This window comes from Notamacropus eugenii, chromosome 3 (genome assembly GCF_028372415.1).
Source record: "Notamacropus eugenii isolate mMacEug1 chromosome 3, mMacEug1.pri_v2, whole genome shotgun sequence".
NCBI classification, from domain to species: Eukaryota; Metazoa; Chordata; class Mammalia; order Diprotodontia; family Macropodidae; genus Notamacropus; species Notamacropus eugenii.
In genome coordinates, this window is record NC_092874.1 from 63157094 (window position 1) to 63181981 (window position 24888).

The window sequence follows — 24888 nt, forward strand, 5'->3', positions numbered from 1 at the left end:
CCAAACCAGTGCCTTTTCTCTTAGACATCAAGGAATTACCTACAAGCTGCCACCTAAATTACCTTGGTGTGGTCCTTTTATGTCCCTGTAATGAGAACTGGGGAATAAAACCAAGAAAAACCTTCTATTTTAAAGTAGGATCAAGTGTTAGTTTAAGATAAATGGATGCAACTATGGGAGGCAGTGCAGGATAATGGAAAGGGTATAACATCTGGAAGTAGGAGTGACTGGATTTGGATCTGACCCCTAATACTTAATAGCTATATGATTTTATGTAGTCCATTTGAACTCTTTAACCTTCCATTTCCTCATCTGTATAATGGGTATAATAATATCTGACGTTATCAACCTCATAGAGTTGTTATGACAACTATGTGAGATCATGTATATAAATCTCAAAGTGCTTCATAAAGGTAGGCTATTATTGTTTATTTTTAAGTCTCTTTGTTATTGTTATTTTTAAATGTGTAATAAATGTGATAAATATGGTTAAAAATAGGGGCATTTTCAATAACCCTTGACTATGATCAAATCTATTAACTATTGACTATTAAATCTATAAATCTATTGGCAGTAAAACATTTCTTGAGCATCATTGAGCGTAGCATAAATGTTCATGGAATTGTTTTTGTCTGATAGAATTATTTTTAATTTTATGTCTTCATTAAGACATCAAATGAGTAGCCAGAGTTCTTGTCCTCCAGCAGGTTATAATATTTCCAAATGAGAAAAAGTAGCTAACTGATCAAAAGGAAAATAAGGTAAGAAATTTTATACTGTTGAATTGTCCATGTGTCTTCAATTTTTTCTTTTTGTCCTCTTTTGAGTGTAATAGATTCTTATTCACTGTGGGAGGCAGGCAGCTGTAGAATCTTACGAGAGTGAAAACCTCAGGCTGCTTGTGCTGATTAATCAGGTTAAAAGAATAATGCTATCTTCCTTCTATATAGAACTTTGAGTTTATGATGTACTTTCACATGCATTATCTCATTTGATCTTTATAAGGACACCATGGGCTAGGCAATGCAGGGATTATTATTACGGTCTTGTAAGAATAGTGTTTGTAGTGCTAAGTCTCAGAAGGAGGTGAGGCAGGAAAGGAAAACTAAGGATGATAGAGTTTTCTTTAACTGTTACAGAAAAAAGGAGAAGCAAAAAAGGAATAGGATCACTACCGAGGTGAATAGAAAAATGATACTTGACATCATAAGAAAGTTGCTCATGGGGATATTGCAATACAATTTACATAGATTTTAACTGAGCATTTGATAAAGTCTTTCATTCTCTTCCTGACCAAAGGGTGGCTAGAAATGGCCAAAATGAGTACAACAGGCTAGATTTAGAGCTAGTTGAGCAACTGGACCCAGGGAGGAATCATTAATTGTTCAAGGTCAACTTGGAAGAAAGTCTCCAATGAAGTGCCCCAAGAATCTCAGTTTGGCCCTCTTGGCTAGGCAACATAGTGGGAGAAAAAGAACCCAATTTAGCTTCAGAATACCTGAATCTGATTCTTTGTTATATTTGTGCTACCTTAGGCAAGTCATTTAATCTAGAGTTATTTAATGTTTCTAGGGCTTAATTACTTGTCTGTAAAATGAGAGCATTGGATTAGATGACCTCTAGGGTTCCTTCTAACTCTAGAACTATGATATTGTGATCTCATAGAGCCAAGATTCAAAAAGACCTTGACAATTCATATTGAACATCAGGCTAAACTGAACAAGATGAAAATTAAATGAGAAAAACATTAAAAGTCTTCCATTAAAAAAATAACTTTGTAAATTCAAAATGAGGAAGGTGTGGCTAGAAGGAGTTCATCTAAAAAAAGAGAAGAGCTCTGAGTTGTTTTTATTAAGTATAGTGGAAAACTCAATCTGAGTCAACAGTGTGACATTGGCAGTCAAAGAAACTGCAGTTATCCCTTCCACATCATGACTTTCCCCACTGAGATTTTGATATATCATGTGTTAATAAGAAGTTAAATAGGAATTTTGGGGGAGTTTTGCAGAATGACACAAAGGTCAGCAGATATAGAAAACATTTAGTAATTCAGAAATGCATAAAATATATGTGTAGTATTGTATAATATCAACATATTTTATCTCTTAATACCATAATAATTTGGACTTTTTCTCTTGTATGAAAGGAGGACCAAAACATTTTACTTAGATTTTCCAGATCAGGTGGGGGGGACACCATGCCCCTAATCCCCTCTATGTGGAATGGATAACTGTAATTCTACCCTAGGCTGAATTCTAAAAGCCAAAGCAACCAGCACAAAGGTGAGTACCTCGCTATTCTCTGCCATTGTCAGACCACCTCTGAAATATTCCAAAGTGTGTGTGTATGTGTGTGTGTGTATGTGTTCGTCCTTCATTGCTGAAGAAGACCATGCCATCAGAGAAGTGATGACATGACTTGCACTTGACTTTGTTTTGAGTGAGGGAGGGTTGTGCAGGTCTGAAATATTGTGTTCAGTTTGAAGCACCATATTTTAGGAAATAAATCAAGCCAGAGCATGGATAAGGGTCTCATGTTACATGAGAATCACTTGAAAGAACTAGGGATGTTAATTAAGCCTGCAGAAAAGCCATTTTGTGGTGGGGGTGGGATGGAGCATAATTGCTTTCTTCTAGTATTTGAAGGACCAAAGCCAGAAGAAAAAAAATTGAGTTCTGTTTAGACCCAGAGAGCAGAACTAGGAGCAATGAGTGGAAATTTCTTTTTTTTTTAAATTTTATTTATTTTTAATGTTCTACAATCAATGCCATAAAACTTAGATTTTTTTTCCCCTACCTATCCCACACCTCCCTCCTCCCTCCTCAAGATGGCGTACAATTTTATATAGGATCTACACATACATTCCTATTAAATACATTTTCACCATAGTCATGCCATGTAGAAGAACTAAAATGAATAAAATAAACATATAACAAACCCAAACATAAAACACACACACAAAAAAATGATCTGCTCCATTCTGTGATTGACTTCCATAGTTCTTTTTCTGAATGTGGAAGGCATTTGCCTTAGAAGACCATTGGGATTTTTTTTTTTAAGTCCTTGCATTGCTTTGAAGATCCAAGTCTACCAGAAAAACTCTCACACACTGTGGTCATTGCTGTGCACAAAGTTCTCCTGGTTCTGCTCTTTCTGCTGAGCATCAGATCATATAAGTCCTTCCAGACCTCTCTGAAGTCTTTCTGTTCATTTCTTATAGTGCAATAGCACTCTATTACATTCATATACCATAATTTACTCAGCCATTCCCCAAGTGATGGGCATCCCCTTGATTTCCAGTTTTTGGCCACCACAAAGAGAGCTGCTATACATATTTTTGTACATGTGGGACTCTCTCCCATTTTTATGATCTCTTGAGGATACAGTCCTAGAAGTGGTATTGCGGGGTCAAAGGGTATGCACATGTTTGTAGCCCTTTGGGCAGAGTTCCAAACTGCTCTCCAGAACGGTTGGATGAGCTCACAGCTCCAACAATGAATTAGTCGGAAATTTCATTGACACAAATTTAGGCTTGCTGTGTGGAAACATCTCCTAACAATTAGGGTTCTCCAAAAGTGGAAAAGGCTCCTTAGATAGTGGATTTCTTTTTATTGGAGGTCTTTGAGAAAGTATGGGTGACTGTTAGATTGTTGGAGAAGGAATTCATTTTAAGTCATGCCTTGGACTTGAGAGCCATAGCAACTCTGAAGTGCTATGAGATTTTTTAAAAAGTGATTCACCTAAATTATATAGGTATTAAGTGGCAGAGCCAGGATTAGAATTCAGGTCTAATGACTCCTCATTCCATGCCTTTTCTTCCATACCAGGGTTTTTGAACAGTAGAGGGTACATTGTTGGATTGGAAAAGGTAAGATGTTATAGAGCCTTGTGGGATGGCTTTTGGAAAGGTTCAGGGATGAGATCTATGAGCAGAGGCTGCTGCTGCTGCAAGGGGTTGCTTGGCTATTAAAAGAGACAAATAAATATGTAATAATAAAGTTTACTTCACATTTTGAGATCTTTGAATTTCTTTTTTTAAAAATAATTTTGTTGATGCTTTTTCCCCTTTAAATCATTAGCATTCATCTTCCCTTCGCCCATGCCCATTGAACCCTCCTCCATGACAAAGAATAGCAAATTAAAGAAAAATATCTGATACAAAAATCTTAGGTGACAGCATATACAATACTCCACTGCAAGGAAAGAAATATGTTTTCTTATTTCTTCTCCTGGACTTCATTGATTTTTCCATTACTTGGATTTCAGCTTTTTTCTTTTGGTGGTTCAGATAAACATCTTCATTTTATTATTATAAAACATTAGATGGAAATATCTGGATGTTATGTTTATTTCAAAGCTGTTTTATGATATGGAAATAGATGAAGACCAATCTTTTAGTTATTAAAAGAGCTGATTTGATCCTCTGCATAATAAGTTATTAAAAGTCATCTGATTCTAAATTTTTAAAAGCATTTCTGGAATAAGAAATAGAAAACAAAGGTGGGGGGGGGGGGAAGAAACATATTCAGTTGACATTCGGAGACTTTGCATACAAATCTTTCCATGATTTTTATTCTCTCCTATCTCTGCTTCTGATTTTTTGGACTATGCCTCAGGTACAATCTTATGCTAGAAATTCCCTCAACACCTGGGGCTTCCTCACCTTGGAACATCCTTCCACTATGCCAACCTCTTCTATTGGTGAGTTCTTTCTGGGGTCGTGGAGGGTCCCAGATCAGCTAACCTTAATTCCCTTCATGGTTCTGCTTCTGACTTTCTGGACTTTTTCACTAGGTCTCTATTGGTGGACTTTCCCTCCTACCTCCCACTTTTCAGCTCCCTTTTTTGTGTTATCTCCCACCTTTAGAATGTAAGCTCCTTGAGGGTAAGAATGATCTCTTTGCTTGTATTTGTATCCCCAGTGCTTAACATAATCAGTGCCTGGTACATATTAAGTGCTTAATAAATACTATTGCCTTGCAAATGCTTGTAGCCTTGCTTTCCCACTTCATTTTTATTTACGTCCAGTGCAATGGTATTCTACTACATTCATGAACTGAAGTTGGTGTAGCCATTCATGAATTGAGGGGCACCCGCTTTGTTTACATTTTTTGTTTGCCACCACACAAAATCTCACTTTTTTTTCCATTTAACCTAAAACTCATCAAACATAAATGCCTTGTATATGTAAGGAATTGGACTAGGTTCTAGGGATAAAAAGATTAAATAAGAAGTAGATTATGCCTTCAAAGAGTCTGCAATCTAGTAGGAGGGTTCAGATGTACAAAAATAACCTGATATGGCATAATATAGAAAATGTAAGAGAGAAGGACTGGTTAAGTGTAATAATAATAGTATTATGAGGGAGAGATCATTTTAGCAGAGAGGTGATCAGAGAAGGAAGGTTTCAATGGAAATGATGGCTCTGAAGAAAGGAAAGAGGAAGGGTTCTGACAGACAAAATAGTATGAAAAGATATAGACAGAAAGAAGTACCAAAAATGGGATATTGGAGAAAAATCAGGATATTTTAGGGAGTAGTGTAAAATAAGACTGGAAAAATTAGTTTTTGCTCTGGTGATTCATATTTTAAAATTGAAATAATGCAGAGCAGATTAGCATGGTTTCTCAGTAAGGATGTCAAGTTTTTGGAGTACCTCACACTTTTCTTTACAGAAATAATGGAAGACAGAAATAGTCATTGATTGTGCGTGGCCCATGCCAATATAAAAAAAATGATTGTACCTCCTGAAATAATTTACATATTTAATATTATATCAATCAAACTACTGGGCTTTTCCATACAGGATTAGACCAAAAAATAAGAAAATTTATCTTAAGATCAAAATATCTAGAATATCTAAAGAAATAATGAAAATGAGAGTAATACAAAATAACACCTTCAGATCTCAAATGATAAGATAGTAATCATCAAAGTTATTTAGCTTAAAAAGGAAAAGGAAAAGTAGATCAGTGAACAGACTAGGTAAGCAAGAGTCAGATATAAAATCTAAATCAGTAACAACAGTGTTCAATAAATCCGAGTGTTAACTCCTGGCAGAAAGCATTCCTTATTTGATAAGAATTAGAGCTTATTTTTGCAACAACAAAAAAATAGGCTTAGACCACAATATTACATCATTTACCACAATAAGTTCCAAGTGGAAAAATTATTTAAATAAGAAAGGTCATAGTATAAAACCAATTAGAGGAGCATAAGAAGAACTGTTCAGGAATTCTTAGCTAAATAATAGAGGTAATCATAACAGAGCAAATAGACAATTTTGACTATACAAAATTAAGACTTTTTTGCTTGAACAAAGTTAATGCAGCAAGTATAAAAAGAGAAATTTTCAAGTGAGAAAAATATTTGTACTGAATATATCTGATTAAAGTCTGGTATCCAAAATATATAGTGCATTAACACAAATATAGAGTGTTCCAGAAATCTTGGTGCAATTTTAATAATAACTAAGATTTTGGGGAATATCTGCAATATATAAGGGTAGAGATGAAAAACTCAATCAAAAGTATAAATGAAGTGGGAGTTTGTGTTTGATCATTGGATAAAATCAGATTATCTGACACAGGGGATTCTTTGAAATTCTTTGAATTCTTTGAAAACAAAAACAAAAGCAAAAACATATACACCTCTAGGCCTTTGTATATTCCAGTATTCTTCCAGGGCATGAATTGAGTGGTAGTGAAAGGAACCACCTTGGAATTGGGTTATCTCTCTCTCTCTCTCTCTCTCTCTCTCTCTCTCTCTCTCTCTCTCTCTCTCTCTCTCTCTCTCTCTCTCTCTCTCTCTCTCTCTCTCTCTCCTCTCTCACTAACAGTGTACCTTTAGCAGCATAACTGACAGCAGAGGCACATGCTGAGGACAAAAGGACAAAGTCAATCCACCTAGGGAAGGCAACTTAAGACATTGACTATCACGGCCCAGAAGAAAGCTACATCTAAGGGAAAAATGAGAGTTCCACAGGGGAAGAAAAGGATTTCTAATAAATGAGAACTGAGAGTCACCCCCTTGGACGTTTTCTTGTTATTCAGTCACATCCAAATATTCACTATCACATTTGGGATTTTCTTGTCAAAGATAATGGAGTGGTTTGCCATTTTCTTCTCCAGCTCATTTTACAGATGAGAAACTGATACAAACAAAGTTAAGTGACTTGCCCAGGGTCATCCAGCTCGTAAGTGTCTGAGGTCAGATTTTAACTCAGTAAGGTGAGTCTTCCAGACTTTATGGCCTGATACTCTATCCGCTGAGCCACCTAGCTGCCCAGTGTGGGTATAGGTGCTCTTTGAGCTTGAGTCTGCTTCCCCACCTGTGTGTAATTATTAGATAGTCTCCCAGACCTTAGAGAGATTGTTTTGTTCCAACTGTTTTTTTATTGCACCACTTTAATAAATACCAGTTTCTAGAAGTTAATCAACCCTGACTGGCTAAAATGATAATCACTGAGGAGCTCACAGATGGATATGAATGATAGTGTTAGAAAACTTATTAGGGTTATCTCATAGACCTCTGAGGGGAGAAATAGTTGACCCTTCCCAACCAGTTAATGTGAGTTTCCTCAAGTAGGAGTTCCCTGTATCAATTAGATCAAAGGTGCTGTCAATCTCTTATATTCTCTCTGTCCCTCTTTCTCTCCCTTTCCTTCTGTTTCTCCTTTCTCTTCATCTTTCTCCCTCTCATTCTCCAATGGAGAAATAAACAATATCATTAACTATGAAATTGATTGTAATCTCCCTGAGGGCATGAATTGTATTTCTATGCATCCTTGAATTTTTGGTGCCTGGAATCAGGCATTTTATAATTATTTGTTTAGATAAATTGGAAAGATGGTGGTGCTATCCATGGAAATAGAAAAGATAAAGGGGAGAGCCAAGTTTCAGAAAGAAGATGGCATTTGAGCAAAATGATGGCAGTATTCTTATTAACTATACAAATAATAACAGAAGCATGGAAGTTTTAGACCTAGAAGGCACCTTTTTGGTAGTCTGGTCATGTTATTGATGGGGAAATTGAAATTCATGCAGGTAGAATGATTTATTTATTGTGTTATTTATTCTAATCATATAGCTACAGGAACTGGATCTCATGTCACTCCCAGGACCATAGTACTCTACTTACTCCTCCCATACCCTAGTAGCTCATGGATTTTTGTAGTAAAGCCATTTAATTTTATCAGGACTTCATAGTGTCTGTCACAAGGCTTTTTGAACCATATGGCTAGTTGAACTTTAGTCAAAAGTGAATGCTGATTCTAACATATATATTTGTCTTTTATATTTTAAGATCTTTTGGGGGGATATATGTCAGTATTGCAAATTCAGCAATTACAAATAAAAACTTTTCACATGTTATAATCAGAAAAAGTTCCAAAGGATCCTGAATATATCCATATCTACCTATCTCAATATATACATACATATATACATATCTTTTGACTAGATACACACATATAAAATCTTAATTGCTATTGTGTTCCAACTATAGTCTTAGGACACTCAGGGGAATATTGTAAGAATGAACATTTATTTCAAGTTAGTTGCTTTTTCTCATAATAGCTTTGCTGTTTTCTTAGCTGACATTAGTTTGATGGGCAATAAACAGTTGTTATTTATAGTGTATTCAAAAAAATCACATACCCTGAAGAGCTAATATTATTTTAATTTTTCTGACTAGATTTCATGAACTTTAGAATTCTGTGTTGAAGATTTTATGGGCAGCTAGGTGGTGCAGTGGATAATCAGTTCAGATTGAATCTCAGATACTTATTAATTCTGTGATCCTGAGCAAATCACTTAACCTCAGTTTTCTCATTTGTAAAATGGGAATATTGGTAGTTATTTACACCCTAATGATGTTGTGAATATAAAAGAACAGTTGCAAAATGTTTGACATGTAGTGTTATATAAATGTTAGCTACCATTATTAATTAGTTGCCATTTATGATATATTTAAAAATATCAAATATCCTAAAGAATTAATATAGTTTTTATTTTTTGGATTAGATTTCATGAATTGTAGAATCCCAGGTCAAGATTTTTAATGATTATTTATGTTTATATTTTTATTAACATGTAATCTAATTACAATTGTCTATGTGTTATATAATGATAAAAGTAAATGAATGGTTTTGGGAGGGGTTATCTTAACTTTGAATTTCTCAACTTAGGGAGTTTCAAATCTTTAATGTAATTGGAAATAAGGTAACCATATAATGGTAAAGGTGGCCTTGAACTTATACCTGGGTTTGCATTCCAGTTCTGCTGTTAGCTCTTTTGTTGTGGACATGTCATTTCTTGTCCATGGACCTTAGTTTCCTTATTTGTAAAATGAAGGAATTATTCCTATACTACTAATTAGTTCATATGATATACAGACACACAGATCTAAAGTTATTTTTCTAAAGTTATTTTCAATTATGTAACAAATGTGCAACCCTTCATATATGAAAATGAAACCTATGTGTTTTGAGCTGATGTTCTAGAAGTGGAGATAGATTTACTTCAAACCGTCAGCATCCTTTTCCTTTGATCTCCTTGTGATTGTGCAACAGTCTGTGGAGAAGTCATTTTGAAAATGATGGCTACATTCACACCAGGATCTAAGTAATTGAGAGAAACAAGATATAAAAATCACATGTTAAGGATTAATTATATGAAATAGTGAAATAAGTAGAAATCATGAAAACAGTAGCTATGGGTTTCATCCATATAAACATGAATCTGAGATATAGCTGTCTTTAAAGTCTCTTGGAGTGTCCTGCATACATAGGATAATCTTGCTACCATCTCCTCTTGCTAAAACTTCTCTCTCCTTTAAGATTCTGATTTCCTCCATGAAACTTTGCCTGATCTATTTAGGTGGCAGTGACCTCTTCAGACTTTGCATAGCCTTTTGTTAGGACATTGTTTTAACTTCTGACGTCTGCATTGTGCTCGGATTATTCGGATTATTCGGAATGTGCCTAATTCTTACCCCACACCCAAATATATTGTAAACTTGAAGGGAGATTTGGTCATATTTCATTTTTGTATCTTAGGATCTAAGATAGTGCTTTGCATTCAGTAGATCTGATACAATAATTGAATCAGAGTGTAATGAACTTGTTGAGTTGAGAGGATGATGGTGTTATCAATGGAAATAGAATTCTTTATGAACAGAGATAATAGCAAGCTACTTTGCAAAAATGTTAAGAAGACAAGCTAATATATGTAGCTGAAAAATACTGTAATGATAAAATGTTAATTAATAATTTCCCAGTTTCCCTTCTCCCTCAAAGCAACATACATTGTTTCACACCAATCAAATATTTATTGAATGTACGTGCCCAGTATTATCTTAGGTGTTATGTGGAATACAAAATAAGTTAAGACCTGTTTTTCCCCCAGAAGGATATTAAAATCTGTTTAAAAACAAACAAACACACAAACAAACAAACACTAACAGACAAGACAATTAGAGTACAATGTAAGTAAGCATATAATTAGGATTTAATTGTGTGGTACAGACGATAAACGTTGTCGAAAATCAGAGAAGGTGCTGATCAGTGTGGGTTGGAGTACTGACTTCCATTTATACAGCTATTTAAGGTTTATAAAACCTTTCTCTAGAAACAGCATTGAAGTAGGTTATTATTACTATTTTACAGATAAGGAAACTGAGACTCAGGAAATGACTTGCCTATGATCATACAGCTAGTGGACAAAGTTTGTTCTTCATTGGGGAGGGGGAGTGAGGCCGAATTTGAGCTGGGCTTTTGAAAGACAGGAAAGACTTGGAAAGGGTGGGTTGGAAGGAGGTTTGGTTCCATTTCTCATTCTAAGAGGCTATAATTCTACTAAGTTAGTTAAAAGTTTGATAGCCATTGGTTTTCAGTGGACACACATCAATTTTATCCTTCAAACAAGAGGTGTCTATATTATAGGATAACATACAAAATTTTTTTTTTGCTGATGTTGTGAACTTTCATTCCCTTCTTTCCCAATGTAACTCAGGTGTAATGTCTTTGCTGAGGCCACTTCTCTTGGATGTTGTCCCAACTATTCAGCAGACTGCTGCCCTGGCTCTCGGGAGACTGGCTAATTATAACGATGACCTGGCAGAGGCTGTCGTAAAGGGAGACATTCTTCCACAGCTCGTTTATTCATTGGCTGAACAGAATGTAAGGACTGTTACTTTTATAATAAGCAATGTATATTTATGTTAAGGCCAGCAGGTATTTCATTATACAGATCCTGTTTACTGAGGGTCCAAGTGCATATGGAAAATGAGTTGATGAAAGTTGGAGGGTATTAAGAATTCTTAGGTCACCGCCACTTAGCCTTCTCTCCTCTGGACTGTCAGTAATTGTCTTTAAGCATTTGAAGGGTCATCAACTGGAGGATGGGGAGTCGTTTTTCTCCATTATTATTGAGTATTGTGAGGAAATGGTTTTAAATTGCTGTAGGAAGTTAGTGAAGTAGAACTTCCTGAGAATGAGCATTGAAAAAATGACTTTGACAATTCCAAGGGTATTGGAAGGCTTGGAGCAATCACATGATGTGCCTGGGGAACACGTAGTCTTATTAAAGTGGCCATCAGAGTCATAGAGGTAGGGAAAAAGAGGGAGGAAGATGGGAGGAAATATCATAGAATGGCAGCCACACGAGCAAAGAGTAGGTGAAGGGAGTGTCTGTTCATAGACAGGCAGCCTCCTTGCAGCCTACCATTCATTAGTAACAATGGCAGCTTTACTTGCTGATGGTGTAGAAGAGAGTCTTAGACCTAAAACAGAGGAATAGATGTCTGCCCTCTCTTTATTCCATATCTTCTCCCTGTGTGTCTCTGGATCACTATGAGTCCTAGCCTCCTGGTCTCCATAACAATGGAGGGTTTTCCCAAGCGTGAGGCTCTGATTTGTTAATCATGTTAAGAGTGATTATAGAGGCTAAGAAATAATTTTCTCCAGGTATCTTTAAGAGTTGATCCTCATTTGTCTGAAATGGTTTCAATGAAACATGCCTTCTAAATATAGATGAAAAGATCTCTGATGGGTATTTTTATACTCTCTTAATTTCCCCATTCATGGGAGAGGAAGGGATAACGAAGTTTAATTATTATACTGGTTCTCATTGTATCCCCTAAATTTGCTAAGCTAGAAGTAAGAGGAGAAAGATCAGAAAGAACTGAAAAACAGAAATGTCATCTATCACTGTCTTCCATTTGTCCAAACTGTGATATTTCTGAGGGACTCAGTTCTGTTTCCCCCAGTTCTATTTCAGAGGGAAATTCTGTGTAAAAGGGGCCAAAAAGGAAAAGGAAAGAAATGAATAGGGGGATGTGGCAGAATAGCTGTGTGGGCATTTGGGGTGTAATTATGTGCTCCTCTGTTCTGAAAATTGTCAGCTGCAAGATATAAACACTGAAACCAAGTGAACTGATGCTCATGCTATGAAATGTATCTTCAAGTCTCACTTTCCAAGTTGTTAGAAACTAAACAATGCTCTTCTATTTGAAGCTTTTTAAAAAAATGCCCTAAATATGCATTCCACTAAAGAACCAGTAAAATTTCTTCCACTTATACCAAGTAGATCTCAAATTTAACTTGTCATGCAATTAATATCATTAAATATAATCATCTAGGGAATTCATATGGAAAATCCAAATTATCAATATGAACACTCCATAAAACATCTCAAAACATTTTGGTTTACATATTTTTTTTGCTATCAAGAAAGGGTCACAGAGTTAAACATGACTGAAAAGTCACTGAACAACAAAAATCTCAACATACTTATGCACATTTCACATTTTTAATTTCATATCTAGAGTTTTCAGGTAAATTCAGCTTTAAGTAAGTGGCAATATTTTCATGTACTTTAACCTAGAAACATTTGGCCATATAGAAATTACAGAAACTTTGAATCTGAAATAAGGTTGCAATTCACCTTTATTCATAGGAAGGAAATAAAATACTATCATTATTATCTCTACTTTTGATGATACCAGGTATTGTTTGCTAATTAAATATTATCTTCTCTACCAATTTTCATTTTTAATGAAAAGATTTAAAAATGCATATTTTTCTAATTTTGTTCTAGTCTGTATTTCTCACTTGAAGGTACCTTTATTTATGAAAAGAAAATATTCATAGATATCAAGTCATAAAAGAAAAAGCAGGACAACTTTTAAAAAGAATTGCTTTAAGTCATTTGGATATCTCTTTCTTTGTAAAAAAAATACCCATTATTAGCAAAAGAAAATAATAGTTCTATCTCATTCTTTAAGCAATTTAATAGTAGAAGGTATAAAATGGAGTTTAAAGATTTAAACTGTGGTTGTAAAGTTCAAAGGATTACTGATTTAGAGCTGTGAAGATGTCATTGAGTCAAATTCCCTGATTTTACAGATGAGGGAACTGAGACTCAAAGGGCATAAGTGTCTTGTCCAAGGTCATTTAGATAGTAAATAACAGAGCCAAGATTCGAACTAGATTATCTGACTCCAAATATAGTGTTTGTTTCACTGTACTGCAATGTTTTGTCATAATTATTTGATTGTACATGTTGACAGTTCACCTGGAAGATGATTTTTTTTTTCAGATCATGTGGGAGCATCAGGAAGTTTACTGTGGTACCAAGGAAAGGCTTATTATCATACTCTGGGAGACTGAGGGCAAGCAAAGTGAACTCATTAGCATCAGTTAACAGTTTATCTGCACGTGCAAGCAATCTGTTAATTTCTTCTCGTATTCTTCAGAGAAATACAATCTCATTGTTTTACTGAAGTATTGGAAATAAGTTTTATGTCACAACCCATTTGCAAAGGGTAAAACACAAACTTAAAAAGTAATATGAAAAACTTACATTTTTCCCCTTCAGTTATTGACTGAGGCTAGTTTTAGTTGGACAACCTTATGTATAAACAAAATTATTTTGCATGCTACTTCTATTTGCAGCACTGAAAAGCAAATGCACTACATTATTTTTATATTTCCCAATAAGAAATTCTAATAAAAATATGTCTGTATTCTCTTAGCGTTTCTACAAGAAAGCAGCTGCATTTGTGTTAAGAGCAGTTGGCAAACATTCTCCTCAGTTAGCACAAGCAATAGTTGACTGTGGAGCATTGGATACATTGGTCATATGCTTGGAAGATTTTGATCCTGGAGTGAAGGAAGCAGCAGCCTGGGCACTTGGGTACATTGCAAGACATAATGGAGGTAATGAAAAACTTTTTTTTTAAGAAAAAAGATGATGTATAACTAGAATTGGTTTGGTTATTGTTGAGTCAACCAGATGATAATAGAAATGCTATTTTATTATTTATTCACACATCCACACAGGTATCATATGGGTTCAGCTAGATGGCACAAGGCATAGAATTCCAGGACTGGAGTTGGGAAGACCCGTATTTTTCAGTTCAAATCAGGTCTCAGACACTTAACCAGTTGTGTGAATCTGGGCTAGTCACTTAACCCTATTTGCCTCAATTTTCTCATCTGTAAAAAAAAATGGAGAAGAAAATCACGGTCCATTCCAGTATCTTTGCCAAGGAAACCCCAAAATGGGGTCACAAAGTCTGACATGACTAAAAATGACTGAACAATAAGGTATCATATAGTTATACCATGCATTCCAGTCCTTCTGTCAACACAAGTATTTTGGGGGAGGGGTAAGGGAAAAGGATGGGGAAGAAATAGAGATGCTATTCAAAAGTTGTTGATTTTTAGGATGGCTTATAATGAGGATTTTTTTCCTATTTGGCATGTCATAAGGAGCACTGAACTCTCAATCACACTTACTGTCTGCTGTAGAGAGGCACCCATTCATTACTCTTAATTGGTGGTTCTGAAAAATTCTAGAGGTTTAGACTGTAGACTGATGACTCCTATCATATGTCTAGCCTATAGTGAGAGAAGGATCACTTTGGTAATCACGTGAGCCTAAATGGGTTCTTTACAAACAATTCATTCCAGATTAATTTCATTTATTTCTTTGATAAGATTATTATCAGAAAAATGCTATGGAAATAATATGTTGGGAAAATTGATTCTTAATTGTGACCATGGAGAGAGAGGTGAATTTGGAGTTGGCTGACTAATACCAGTTACTTGGCTCAAGGGATCTAATATTATACACCGATCCTTTTTTCAGTGATTTGGAAGAGATGGATAAATTGAGTACCCATAGCATTTTCCAAGGACATTTAAATTAGTTCAATTTGACTAACATTTATTAGGTGACTGGGTATCAGCCACTGTGCTAAGTTATGGAGACAAACATGAAATCACCTGCCCTCAAGAAGCTTACATTTCTGTTGGAAGAGTACGACAACATTTGTATAGGCAAACAAATGCCAACTATGTACAAAGTGATTTTTAGGGGAAGGCAATGCTGATACCTGACAATGGGGTGGGAATCAGGAAGCCTCATCAATGGGGTAGCGCCTGATCTGTATTCTAAGGAAGCTCAAGATTGTAAGGAAGAAAGGTAAAGAAGGAACACATTCCAGACATAGGGATCACTTGTACATGGAGACCAAACATGGAATTTTGCAAATGAAAAACAGTTATCAGGTAAGTGACTGCAAGGCAGTCATGTTAAAGAATATTGGAAAAGTAGGTGGGACCAAATGATGGAAAGCTTTAAATGCTAGGCTAACTCATTTCTATTTTAGGATAAATGAGGAAACCATTGGAGATTTGGGGGCAAAAGGAGGGATGAATTGGTTAGATTTATATTTTAAGAATTTCACTTTGGGAGCAATGGGGAAGGAAGGCTATAGAGTGATGAGCCTGGAAGCCAGGAGAACATAGGAAGCTACTGCAGTAGTCCAGGTAAAGATGTGTGAATGGAGTCACAATGGAGACTGAGAAGCACTGTGGAATGAATGTTGAGTGAATGTAAGGGGTTAAGGATGGGAGAGAATCAAAGATGATCCTAAGGTTGTGAACCCAAATGAATGAAAGAGTGATGGAGCCATTGATAAAAATAAATCTTTTGAGCAGGAACGATGGATTTAGGGGGAAATATCAGTTCTGCTTTGGATGTTTTTGGGACAAGTGGGAGCAGTGCTGGAGATAGACTATTTTCTCATTGCCAACCTGAAGCATGGTCTGGGTTAGGGAAGGATGGTCCTAAAAGGAAATGACCTAAAAGGAAATAAAATTTTAGGATGACCTAAAAGGAAATAAAAGTCATTTGACTTATGGCTATCCTACCATTTGAGGGGTGGAGGAGTATCTTCTCCCTCACCTCCCCACAGAGGATAGCCATAGCCCACTCTTCTCCATAATGTCCGATTCCTTACTGATAATGCTATTACAATTGGAGGGAGCAGATTGTGTGGCTAGAACTTGATGAATCTTGAGCAGTGGACATGGAGCTGGGAAGGATATACTGAAAGATAAAATATACTGAATGACAATCTGGAATGACAATCACAATGACTTTGATGCCCAGAATAATAGGGCTGTATCCAATGGGGGACGTGTGAAATCCTGAATTTGTATATTTGCAACCAAATGTGCAAGTACAAATGAGAGAGATGTGGCTAGACAGTCATCTGTGTGAAAAAAGATCTAAGAGTCTTAGTGGACTGCAAGCTCAAACTAAGACAGCAATTTGATCAGCAGATCTTAGACTGTATTAGTCATAGTGAATAATCATCCAAGTACCTACTTTGTGCCAAGCACTGTGCTTAGCCTTGGGGATACAAAAAGAATCAAAAGATAGTCCATGCCCCCAGGGAACTCACAACCTAATGTATTAGTAGAATCATAGGTCCAGAAAGTGATTAAGGTTAGAAAACAGGCTAGAAATCTTAATAGGTTTTAAGCTCAGATTGAGCCAGCAGTTTATTACGGTAACCAAAAAAAAAAAAAAATGCAAATTTGAACGTGGGCTGGATTAGTTACAGTCCCATTGTACTCTGACCAGGTCTTATTCTTCCTGGGGTATTTCATCTAGTTCTGAGTGCCACATTTTAGAAAAGATATTGACAGGTTCAGAGGAAGGTAATGGGGAGAAAGCAGAAACTAAAAAAGTACCATGTTGTTCTTGTGTTAGTCCTTCATTTTCAAAGAAGACCATGACATCAGACAAATGATGACATGACTTGCACTTGGCTTTGTTTTGAGTGAGGGAGGGCTGTGCAAAGGTTGCCAGCCTCACTTTCTCCTCCTGAGCCATCTGGGTCCAGTGACTAGATATTCATCAGGATGACTGGCGCTGGCCCAGGATGCAATGGGAGACCTTGGTCTTTTTAGGCTGGGGCTTTTAGTAACTGGCCCAAGCAACCAGTATAGTTCCAATTTCCACACTGCTTAGAAAAGCTAAATCTTGAATCAATCAAATTCAAAAGAATTTAGTAAGTACCTTAAATGTACCAGATGCTATGAAAGGACCATGTGAAGACTGGTTGAAGGAATTGAGGATATTTAGCTCAGAGAAAAGACTGGGAGTGGGGTAGGGGAATAAAACATGTTTTAGGTTTTATCTTTGACAAGTGATTTGACTTATTCAGCTTGACACCCCAGAAGGCAGAACTAAAGCTAATGGGTGGAAAGTACTAAGGAGATTAATCTTTGCTCAGCACACAGTGAAGTGCCCTAATAGTAAGACCTTCCAAAAAAAAAAAAAATCCCAAAATGCAATGTGACTTTCATGGAGAAGGAATTTCCTATCACTGCATGGTTTCCAGCAGAGCTGCACAACCACTTGTTGCTTATTTAGATCAAATAAATTGAGGGATCTCGACAGGGGTTACATGTTAAGGTTGTGGTTAAGGCAGCTCAAAACAACATGGACTATTCTAGGGTGTGTTTTATATTTATGTGCCTATGGATGTTATCCCAAGGAGAGAGTAGAATTAAGTGTTTCAAAGTGTGCCAGAGAGCTTTGAGGGAAAGTAATGTCTATAGTGTATAGTCAGAACACACAGATGCACCTTCAGGCAGCCACCCACCAGATAGAACCCTTCGATTTCTCCCTCTGTTGAGGTCTGGGGCTAAATGATTACAGCTCATAAATAGGTTCTGTCTTAGAGATCCCATTCCAATTTCCTACTATAATCTGGCGCCCACATGGAATTCCCACTGTAATTTCAATATTTCACAGTAGTTAGGGGTCTGGGACCCAGAAGCTCCCAGAAGAGATTACTGCATAGATTTTTCAGAAGGCAAGGAAATTGTTATTCAGTAAGATAAAACGGGGACATCATTCACATTCACCCCAGCATGGATAGAGGATTTGCCTCCAAATAATCTGATTTCCTTCTTAATGGCTTCTTAAAAAGCAAGGGGGTGTGCATGGGGCTCTGTGAAGGGATATTTTATGCAGACCTTTCCGCTTACTCATTAATAATAGCAGGAAGATGCTTGGATCCACAGCTGTAAACACCACAGATAGGGAAGGGGAGTGCTGGCCAAATAAAGCTCATACCTACAGAAAATGAAGAATTAATGTTTATTGAAATGAATTGAGTGGAAAGACATAGGAAACAGTAATAGAATAGGTAGACGTTAAGCAGGGAAGTGGAATAATAAGTGTTATCTAAAAGCCTTTCCCTTGACGTTTGAAAAAACAAATATTGTTACAGTGACTTCTTTTTATGGGTCTCAAAGCATCTTACAAATAATGAATGGTAACCAAAAGCTTGAAAACCAGAAATTCTGCATTTTATTTCCAGCATTGTACGATATGTGCAAGTCATTAAATTTTTAGGATTGAGTCACCAACTGTCAAGTGATATAATGTAAAATTTGTAAAAAATGTGTAAAAATATTCTGAAGATTTATCAGTCATTCTTTTTAAGCTTACACCAACTCCCTGAGAAGCAAGCACAGGTGATTAGTATCTCTGCAGAGTGGGTGCTTCTTGTACCCATGTGCTATCTTCTCCCACGATCCAGTAGTTTTCCAGTCTCCTTTTATTCTCCCAATCAATGGCCAAACTCCTTTTGATTTCTATCAGTATTTCTGCTTTAGAGAGAAGATGCCAGAGTGAGTGGATTGTGTTGGTCAGAATTGAACGTGGGATAAGGGAAGTGTAAGAAATAATGAAGCTCTAGCTTTATAATTCTGGTTATAGCTGCTCTAGCCTTTTTTGGGGATGGGAGCACCAGAGGGACTGTGTTATGAAACTTCCTTGGCTTCTCTGGTGCTTCTGTCTTGGCAACTTCTCCACTCTCTGGGTACTATTTATAGGCACAGCAGCGTTTGAGGGGGAGGGGAACTACACGGAACACTTCATATGTTCCTCTGTAGACTCTGGCAGCGGCTAGAGATGGAATTAGAAACAGGGATGAGAAGAATGGCTTGGCCAGAGATGTGTGAAAAGATGGAGGACAATCAAAAAATTTTGATGTGAATCAAATTGCTTTGAAAGACAGCCCGATCCACAGGAAGGCTGGAGTTGTGGTGGTTATCCCCTGGGATATATTTATATTTGTATAATATTTCTTTACTCTGGGGCCAATTTTGCTAATGGATGTCATTGTCATATTATAGAGAAGAAAACTGAAATAAAGTGATGTGTTCTGGGTCACACAACAACATATAATGAAACTATTGGGCAGGTTTTCAAGCCTTCCAAGAGACTCTGTGTTTCCTTCCTAGGGTGCAAAGGAATATCTGTAGTATTTGCTGATGCGCTCTCTCTTTTCTTTCTTTTTTTTTTTAACTGTTCTGAGTATCTGAAAATCCTGCTGAGTAACACTGTTTCTAATTCCTGATGGTTGGTTTCCCCATGTGAGAACACTCCTCACCTTATAGACAGATTTCGAAACACACTAAAGTCCCATGAGGTCTTAGAGATCCAATGGAAAATTACCATGTCAGCCAAATAAGAGTCAATAAAATTGGGAGATAACATTGGTATTTGCTGAGTGTGGAGGGGAACAGTAGTGGAATGTTTTGAATATTTCTCATTGACTACATTCTGTGCTCTTGGAATGGGGAAAGAAAGGGAGGAACTACCTCTGCTCCGTGGTTACCGAGAGAAAAACCAGCATAGTATAATGAAAACACTGAATTTGGCATCCAAGGAGCTGGGTTTTAATCCTAGTTCCGGCGACTTGCTAACTACGTGACCTTGGGCAATTCACTTACCCTTTCTGAACATTGTACTCTTTGTGAAATGAGGAGTTTAGATTATCTATAATGATTTTTATAGCTCTGAAATTCTATAATTCTTGGAGATCAAGCACAATAGAATAGTTTGTAAAAGAAGAGTAACTTGAATCTCTGACCATCTCCTAGAACAGGGGTGGGGAACCTGTGGCCCTCTAGGTCCTCAAGTGGGGCCCTTTGAATCCAAACTTCTTAGAACAAATCCCCTTGATAAAAGGATTTGTTCTATAAAACTTGGACTCAGTCAAAAGGCTGCACCCAAGGACCTCTAGATGGCCTCAGGTCACACCTATCCTAGAATGATGCACAAAGGAGAATGGAACCCCTCAAAATATTTATAAACCCTTTTTGTTACATATACACATTCAAATACCAAAGGCTTACATCAGATGGAAGAGGAAAGTGACGAGAAAAGGAAATGGAATTTTTTTCAAGTCTTAAGGTCAGTTGTTTTTGTTTTTGGAAAGCGCCAATGAAATCACAGGGTGATGCCTTGACTCATGAGTGAATTGGATTGAGGTGAGGCAGAATTGCACAAAGCTGTCAGCCTCCCTCTCTTCCAGAGTTATTGAAGTCCAGTGGCAAGGCAAAAGTCGAGATGACTGGCCGTGGCCTGGGATGCAATGGATGACCTTGACATCTTCGACGTCTGACCAAGCTCTAAGGGCTCCACAGCACCTGCTTCAGCCAGCTTCACGGCTCTTGGCACATGTTCTCATTTGTCCATTCCACCAGGGGAAATCTTCACATGCTCAGAATACACACCCTTCTAATTCGACGAGGGGTTGGAGATCTGTTGGTTATCCTCAACCTGGTATAGCCTGTCTGCTGAGACAGTTTACCAGCATGACTGCTGTGCATGCTACAGCTTCTTGGAGCCACAGGTAAGAGCTGGGTGGACACCAAAGGTGGATGAGCAGCCCTGAAAGGGCTCAGCAAGTCCTCACACCAGAGGTGCTAGTCCTCTGAACATCCCATTTCTTAGGAACACAGGAATAAAAGTCTGGGCATGGATTTAACTAAGTTGGTAGAAAGGGAACGGTAGCAGCTATCTCTATGTAGTGCCTGCTTGTGCAGACGCTGCTAAGTGTGTTACAGATATGTTCTCATTTGATACTCTGGCATGTAGATACGTACTATCATTATCCCCATTTCACCTTTGAGGAAGCTGAGGCAGAGATTAAGTGGCTTTTCTAGGACTGGAGTAGGCAATGAGAAAGGTAGAATAAGAGACTGTGATCAGTGGGAGAAAGGGGAGACTTCAGAGTTCAAGATCTTAGAGTTGGAATAGTTTCTGGTGATGGAGGATTCTAAGATATGACCATCCCCTATGATTGCATCAGATGTTATGGATATAGGGGTAATAGTAGTATCTGAGGCTGGATCTGAGCTCAGGTCTTTCTGATTCCAGGCCCAGTGAGTTTGGAAATTACCATTTTTCAGAAAGAACTAGGGGTACTTGTCTAGAATTTTTATTTTTTCTGCCCCCTTAAATATTATTAATCTAAGGAATGGTGTTTTTCAGATTCAAGGTAAACTTCTGATTACTGTTTATTTATTGGGGAAAAGTACAAGGAAGTATATTGTTGTTTTCTTTTACCTTTAGGCACACAGAAATATGATTTTCTTTTTTTTTTAAACTTGAGGCATATATAAATGAAATTGCCTACATATGTATGTATGTATGATTATACATAACATCACTATATTATAAAATTTTAAACCCAACCAAAGCTAACCCTTGACTTAGTTCATCTCATCCGTGCTTTTAGTTTTCCTTTTCCTTTTCTTTTCCTTCTTCTAATCTAGGTATTGATGACCAAGGGTAAGTAAAATGGAAACAAATTGTACTTCCTAGTCATCTTTTGGTGCTGGGACAGAATTTACTGAGCTGAATGAGGTTTAAGTTCAATAGTAATTAAATAGAACATTTGGTGATGCACAGTGACATGGCTCTAGGTGATTGTCAGCATTGTAAATGTACATATAATAGGTTGTTGTGAATTTTTGGAATTTTCGGTATACTTTTGTTAGAAGTACCTCAATGAGATCTAGTCTGAAAGGTTTACATTTGGAAGAATACTGCATCAAAATCACTTTATTGCAGATTTTTTGATAGGAATATTTGTCAATAATATCTCATAGATTCACACTTACAGAAAGTTAAGAACTGAGGAACACTGTGGATCATCTACTTTAAAAAAAACCAACAACAACGACAGAGGAAACCCTTCCCAGAGCAGCAACTTGTAAAAACAAAACTTTGGCCTAGCTTTCTCCCCCTCCCCAGTGGATTTTCTCACTTGTTCGCTTGAAGGACTTTCTGCCATACTTTTGCCCTATAGCAGTTGCTGTCCCTATACCTTGCCTTGGTGTTCTCCAGAGGTGTGTACAACTGCTCCCATAGGATTCTCTGGTGGACAGGCTGCCTTTTTCCCATGACTGCTTCCACACTTGGTATGACTATCTTCTGAACTACCCCCCAACCCTGTTAGATTATCCTCTACCCAAATAAATTTGTCTCAAGCGGCCTTCCAACAAGAAAATGATGGCTTTGAGGGCCAGGGGCAATTAGGTGGCATAGTACATAAAGTCCTGAGCTTGGAGTCAGGAAAACACATCTCTGAGTTCAAATCTGGTCTCAGACATTTACTAGCTATATGATCCTGGGCAAGTCACTTAACCCTATTTGCTTTGGTTTCCTCATTTGTAAAATGAGTTGGAGAAGGAAATGACAAAACACTCCAGTATCTCTGCAAAGAAGACTCTAAATGGGATCACAAAAAGTCAGACATGACTGAAAATGACTGAAGAAAACATATAGTGAGGGCTGTCTTCTACGTGTGGCATAAAGGTGTCACAGTGTTCCTCAAATGGGGGCAGAATAGACATCACTAGCTTTTTCTCCCTTCATCCTTCTCCGAAGGAGACTTCATTTCCTGCCAGGATGGGAAGCAGGAGTTTGCAACCAGAAACTTGACCATTCGACTCTGTTCAGAGAGGGGTGGGGTACTGGGTTAGAATTTTATTTTTCTGCCACCTTAAATATTGTTAATCTAGGGAATACGTTTTTCAGATTCAAGCTAAACTTCTGATTGCTGTTTATATATTGGGAAAAGGCGAAGACCCCTAGCTTCTGGTACCAAGGCTTTACTCCCTTCGGACCAAGTATCAGTTCCACGATGAACAAAGTGAGGAAACCCATTTATTCGAGTTGACAGCGAAACAGAAATCAGAGGAAACACACATGGGAGATGTGCACAAGTGACACAGAATGAAGAAAACTCTCCCACTGGGAGTAAGGGGGGATGAGAGAGAGAGAGAGAGAGAGAGAGAGAGAGAGAGAGAGGAGAGAGAGAGAGAGAGAGAGAGAGAGAGAGAGAGAGGGAGGGAGGGAGGGAGAGGGAGGGAGGGAGAGAGAGAGAGAGAGAGAGAGAGAGAGAGAGAGAGAGAGAGAGAGAGAGAGAGAGAGAGAGAGGAGAGAGAGAGAGAGAGAGAGAGAGAGAGAGGAGAGAGAGAGAGAGAGAGACAGAGAGAGAGAGGAGAGAGAGAGAGGATGAGAGAGAGAGGAGAGGAGAGGAGAGGAGAGGAGAGAGAGAGAGAGAGAGGAGAGAGACAGAGACCAGAGACAGAGAGAGACAGAGAGAGAAGAGAGAGAGGAGAGAGAGAGACGAGAGAGAGAGAGAGAGAGAGAGAGAGAGAGAGAGAGAGAGAGAGAGGAGAGGAGAGAGAGGAGAGAGAAGAAAGAGAGCTCTTGCAATGCACGACATTGATCTCTATTAATGAAGAAAGAGTCCCATACCAATGGACTTTGGGACTTATGTCACGTTATATGATTCCTAATGTAGTAATGTAGTGATTCCTTCCATCTCTGGGAAACTCATCACTGTGTGAAAACCATTAAGGTAGCCTTATTCATTATAGAACATAAATACAGATGCAATGCTTATAAAACTATCTTTGGTGGAAATTGAGAAGTAAGAAGTAATACTATAACAATGAGAAAGTCAGTTTTTAAAATTATTACCCTTGATTAAATGGTTATTATGAAGAACCTTTCAAAAAATAACTGAAGCTTTTAATTTAAGGGCTCCATTTGGTCACCAGACTTGGTGATTAGCATTCACTCCTCAAATGAAAGATTTATGATGACAGTGGAAGGACTATTGGATTTGGAGTTAGAAACTTGGCCCTGCTACTTGTTTGTCTTCTTGACTTGGACTTAACACCTCTTGTCCACAATTTCCATTTCTGTAAGAATAGGGGTTCGACTTGAATGCCTATAAGGTCCCTTCCAGCTCAGTTATGTCCAAAAGAGAATCCATTATCAATCCTTCAAAACTCAACCCCTTCCCAAACAACCCTATTTTTTTTGATGTTGTCATCACAACCTTCTAGTCATCCAGGTTCAAAACCTTGAAGCCGTCTTTTCTCACCCCATGCCCCAATATACTATTATTTCCCACATAATTTTGATTCTATATTTTTCTCAATAGCTCACATCCATCCCCTTTTTTCCACTTGTATGATTACCAGTGTTGTCCAAAGCCTTATCACCTGCAACTACTCTCCTAATTGACTGCCTGCTTCCAGTCTCCCCCTTCTTTAATCTTCTCCATAGCTGCCAAAATGATCCTTAGAAAGTACAAGTCTGGCAAGTCTTTGCCCTCTTCAAAAGTAGGCCCCCTATTGCTTCCAGGATAAGGTACAAACTACTTAGCTTCTGAAGCTTTAGCCTTTCCCAATCTTGCTCCAGTTTA

The 24888-nt window shown here is 37.4% G+C and overlaps 1 protein-coding gene and 1 non-coding gene across 6 annotated transcripts in view; both read left to right on the plus strand.

The window, feature by feature from the left end:
- SPAG6 (sperm associated antigen 6) overlaps positions 1-24888 on the plus strand; it is an 86054-nt gene that overhangs the window by 17920 nt on the left and 43246 nt on the right. Inside the window, exons 1-4 of one of the 5 annotated variants that reach the window (XM_072651699.1) lie at positions 812-2282; positions 4617-4701; positions 11013-11179; positions 14035-14218. In XM_072651699.1, the coding sequence (XP_072507800.1) occupies positions 4683-4701; positions 11013-11179; positions 14035-14218 (370 nt within the window). In that variant the 5' untranslated portion in view covers positions 812-2282; positions 4617-4682. Of the gene's footprint in view, positions 1-811; positions 2283-3851; positions 3869-4509; positions 4702-11012; positions 11180-14034; positions 14219-24888 lie in introns of those variants that run through there. The other 4 variants (XM_072651698.1, XM_072651700.1, XM_072651696.1 and 1 more) reach the window with 4 other exon arrangements.
- Positions 5565-5670, plus strand: LOC140497908 (U6 spliceosomal RNA). Its single transcript, XR_011964913.1, has one exon. It is a non-coding gene; the product is annotated as a U6 spliceosomal RNA (small nuclear RNA).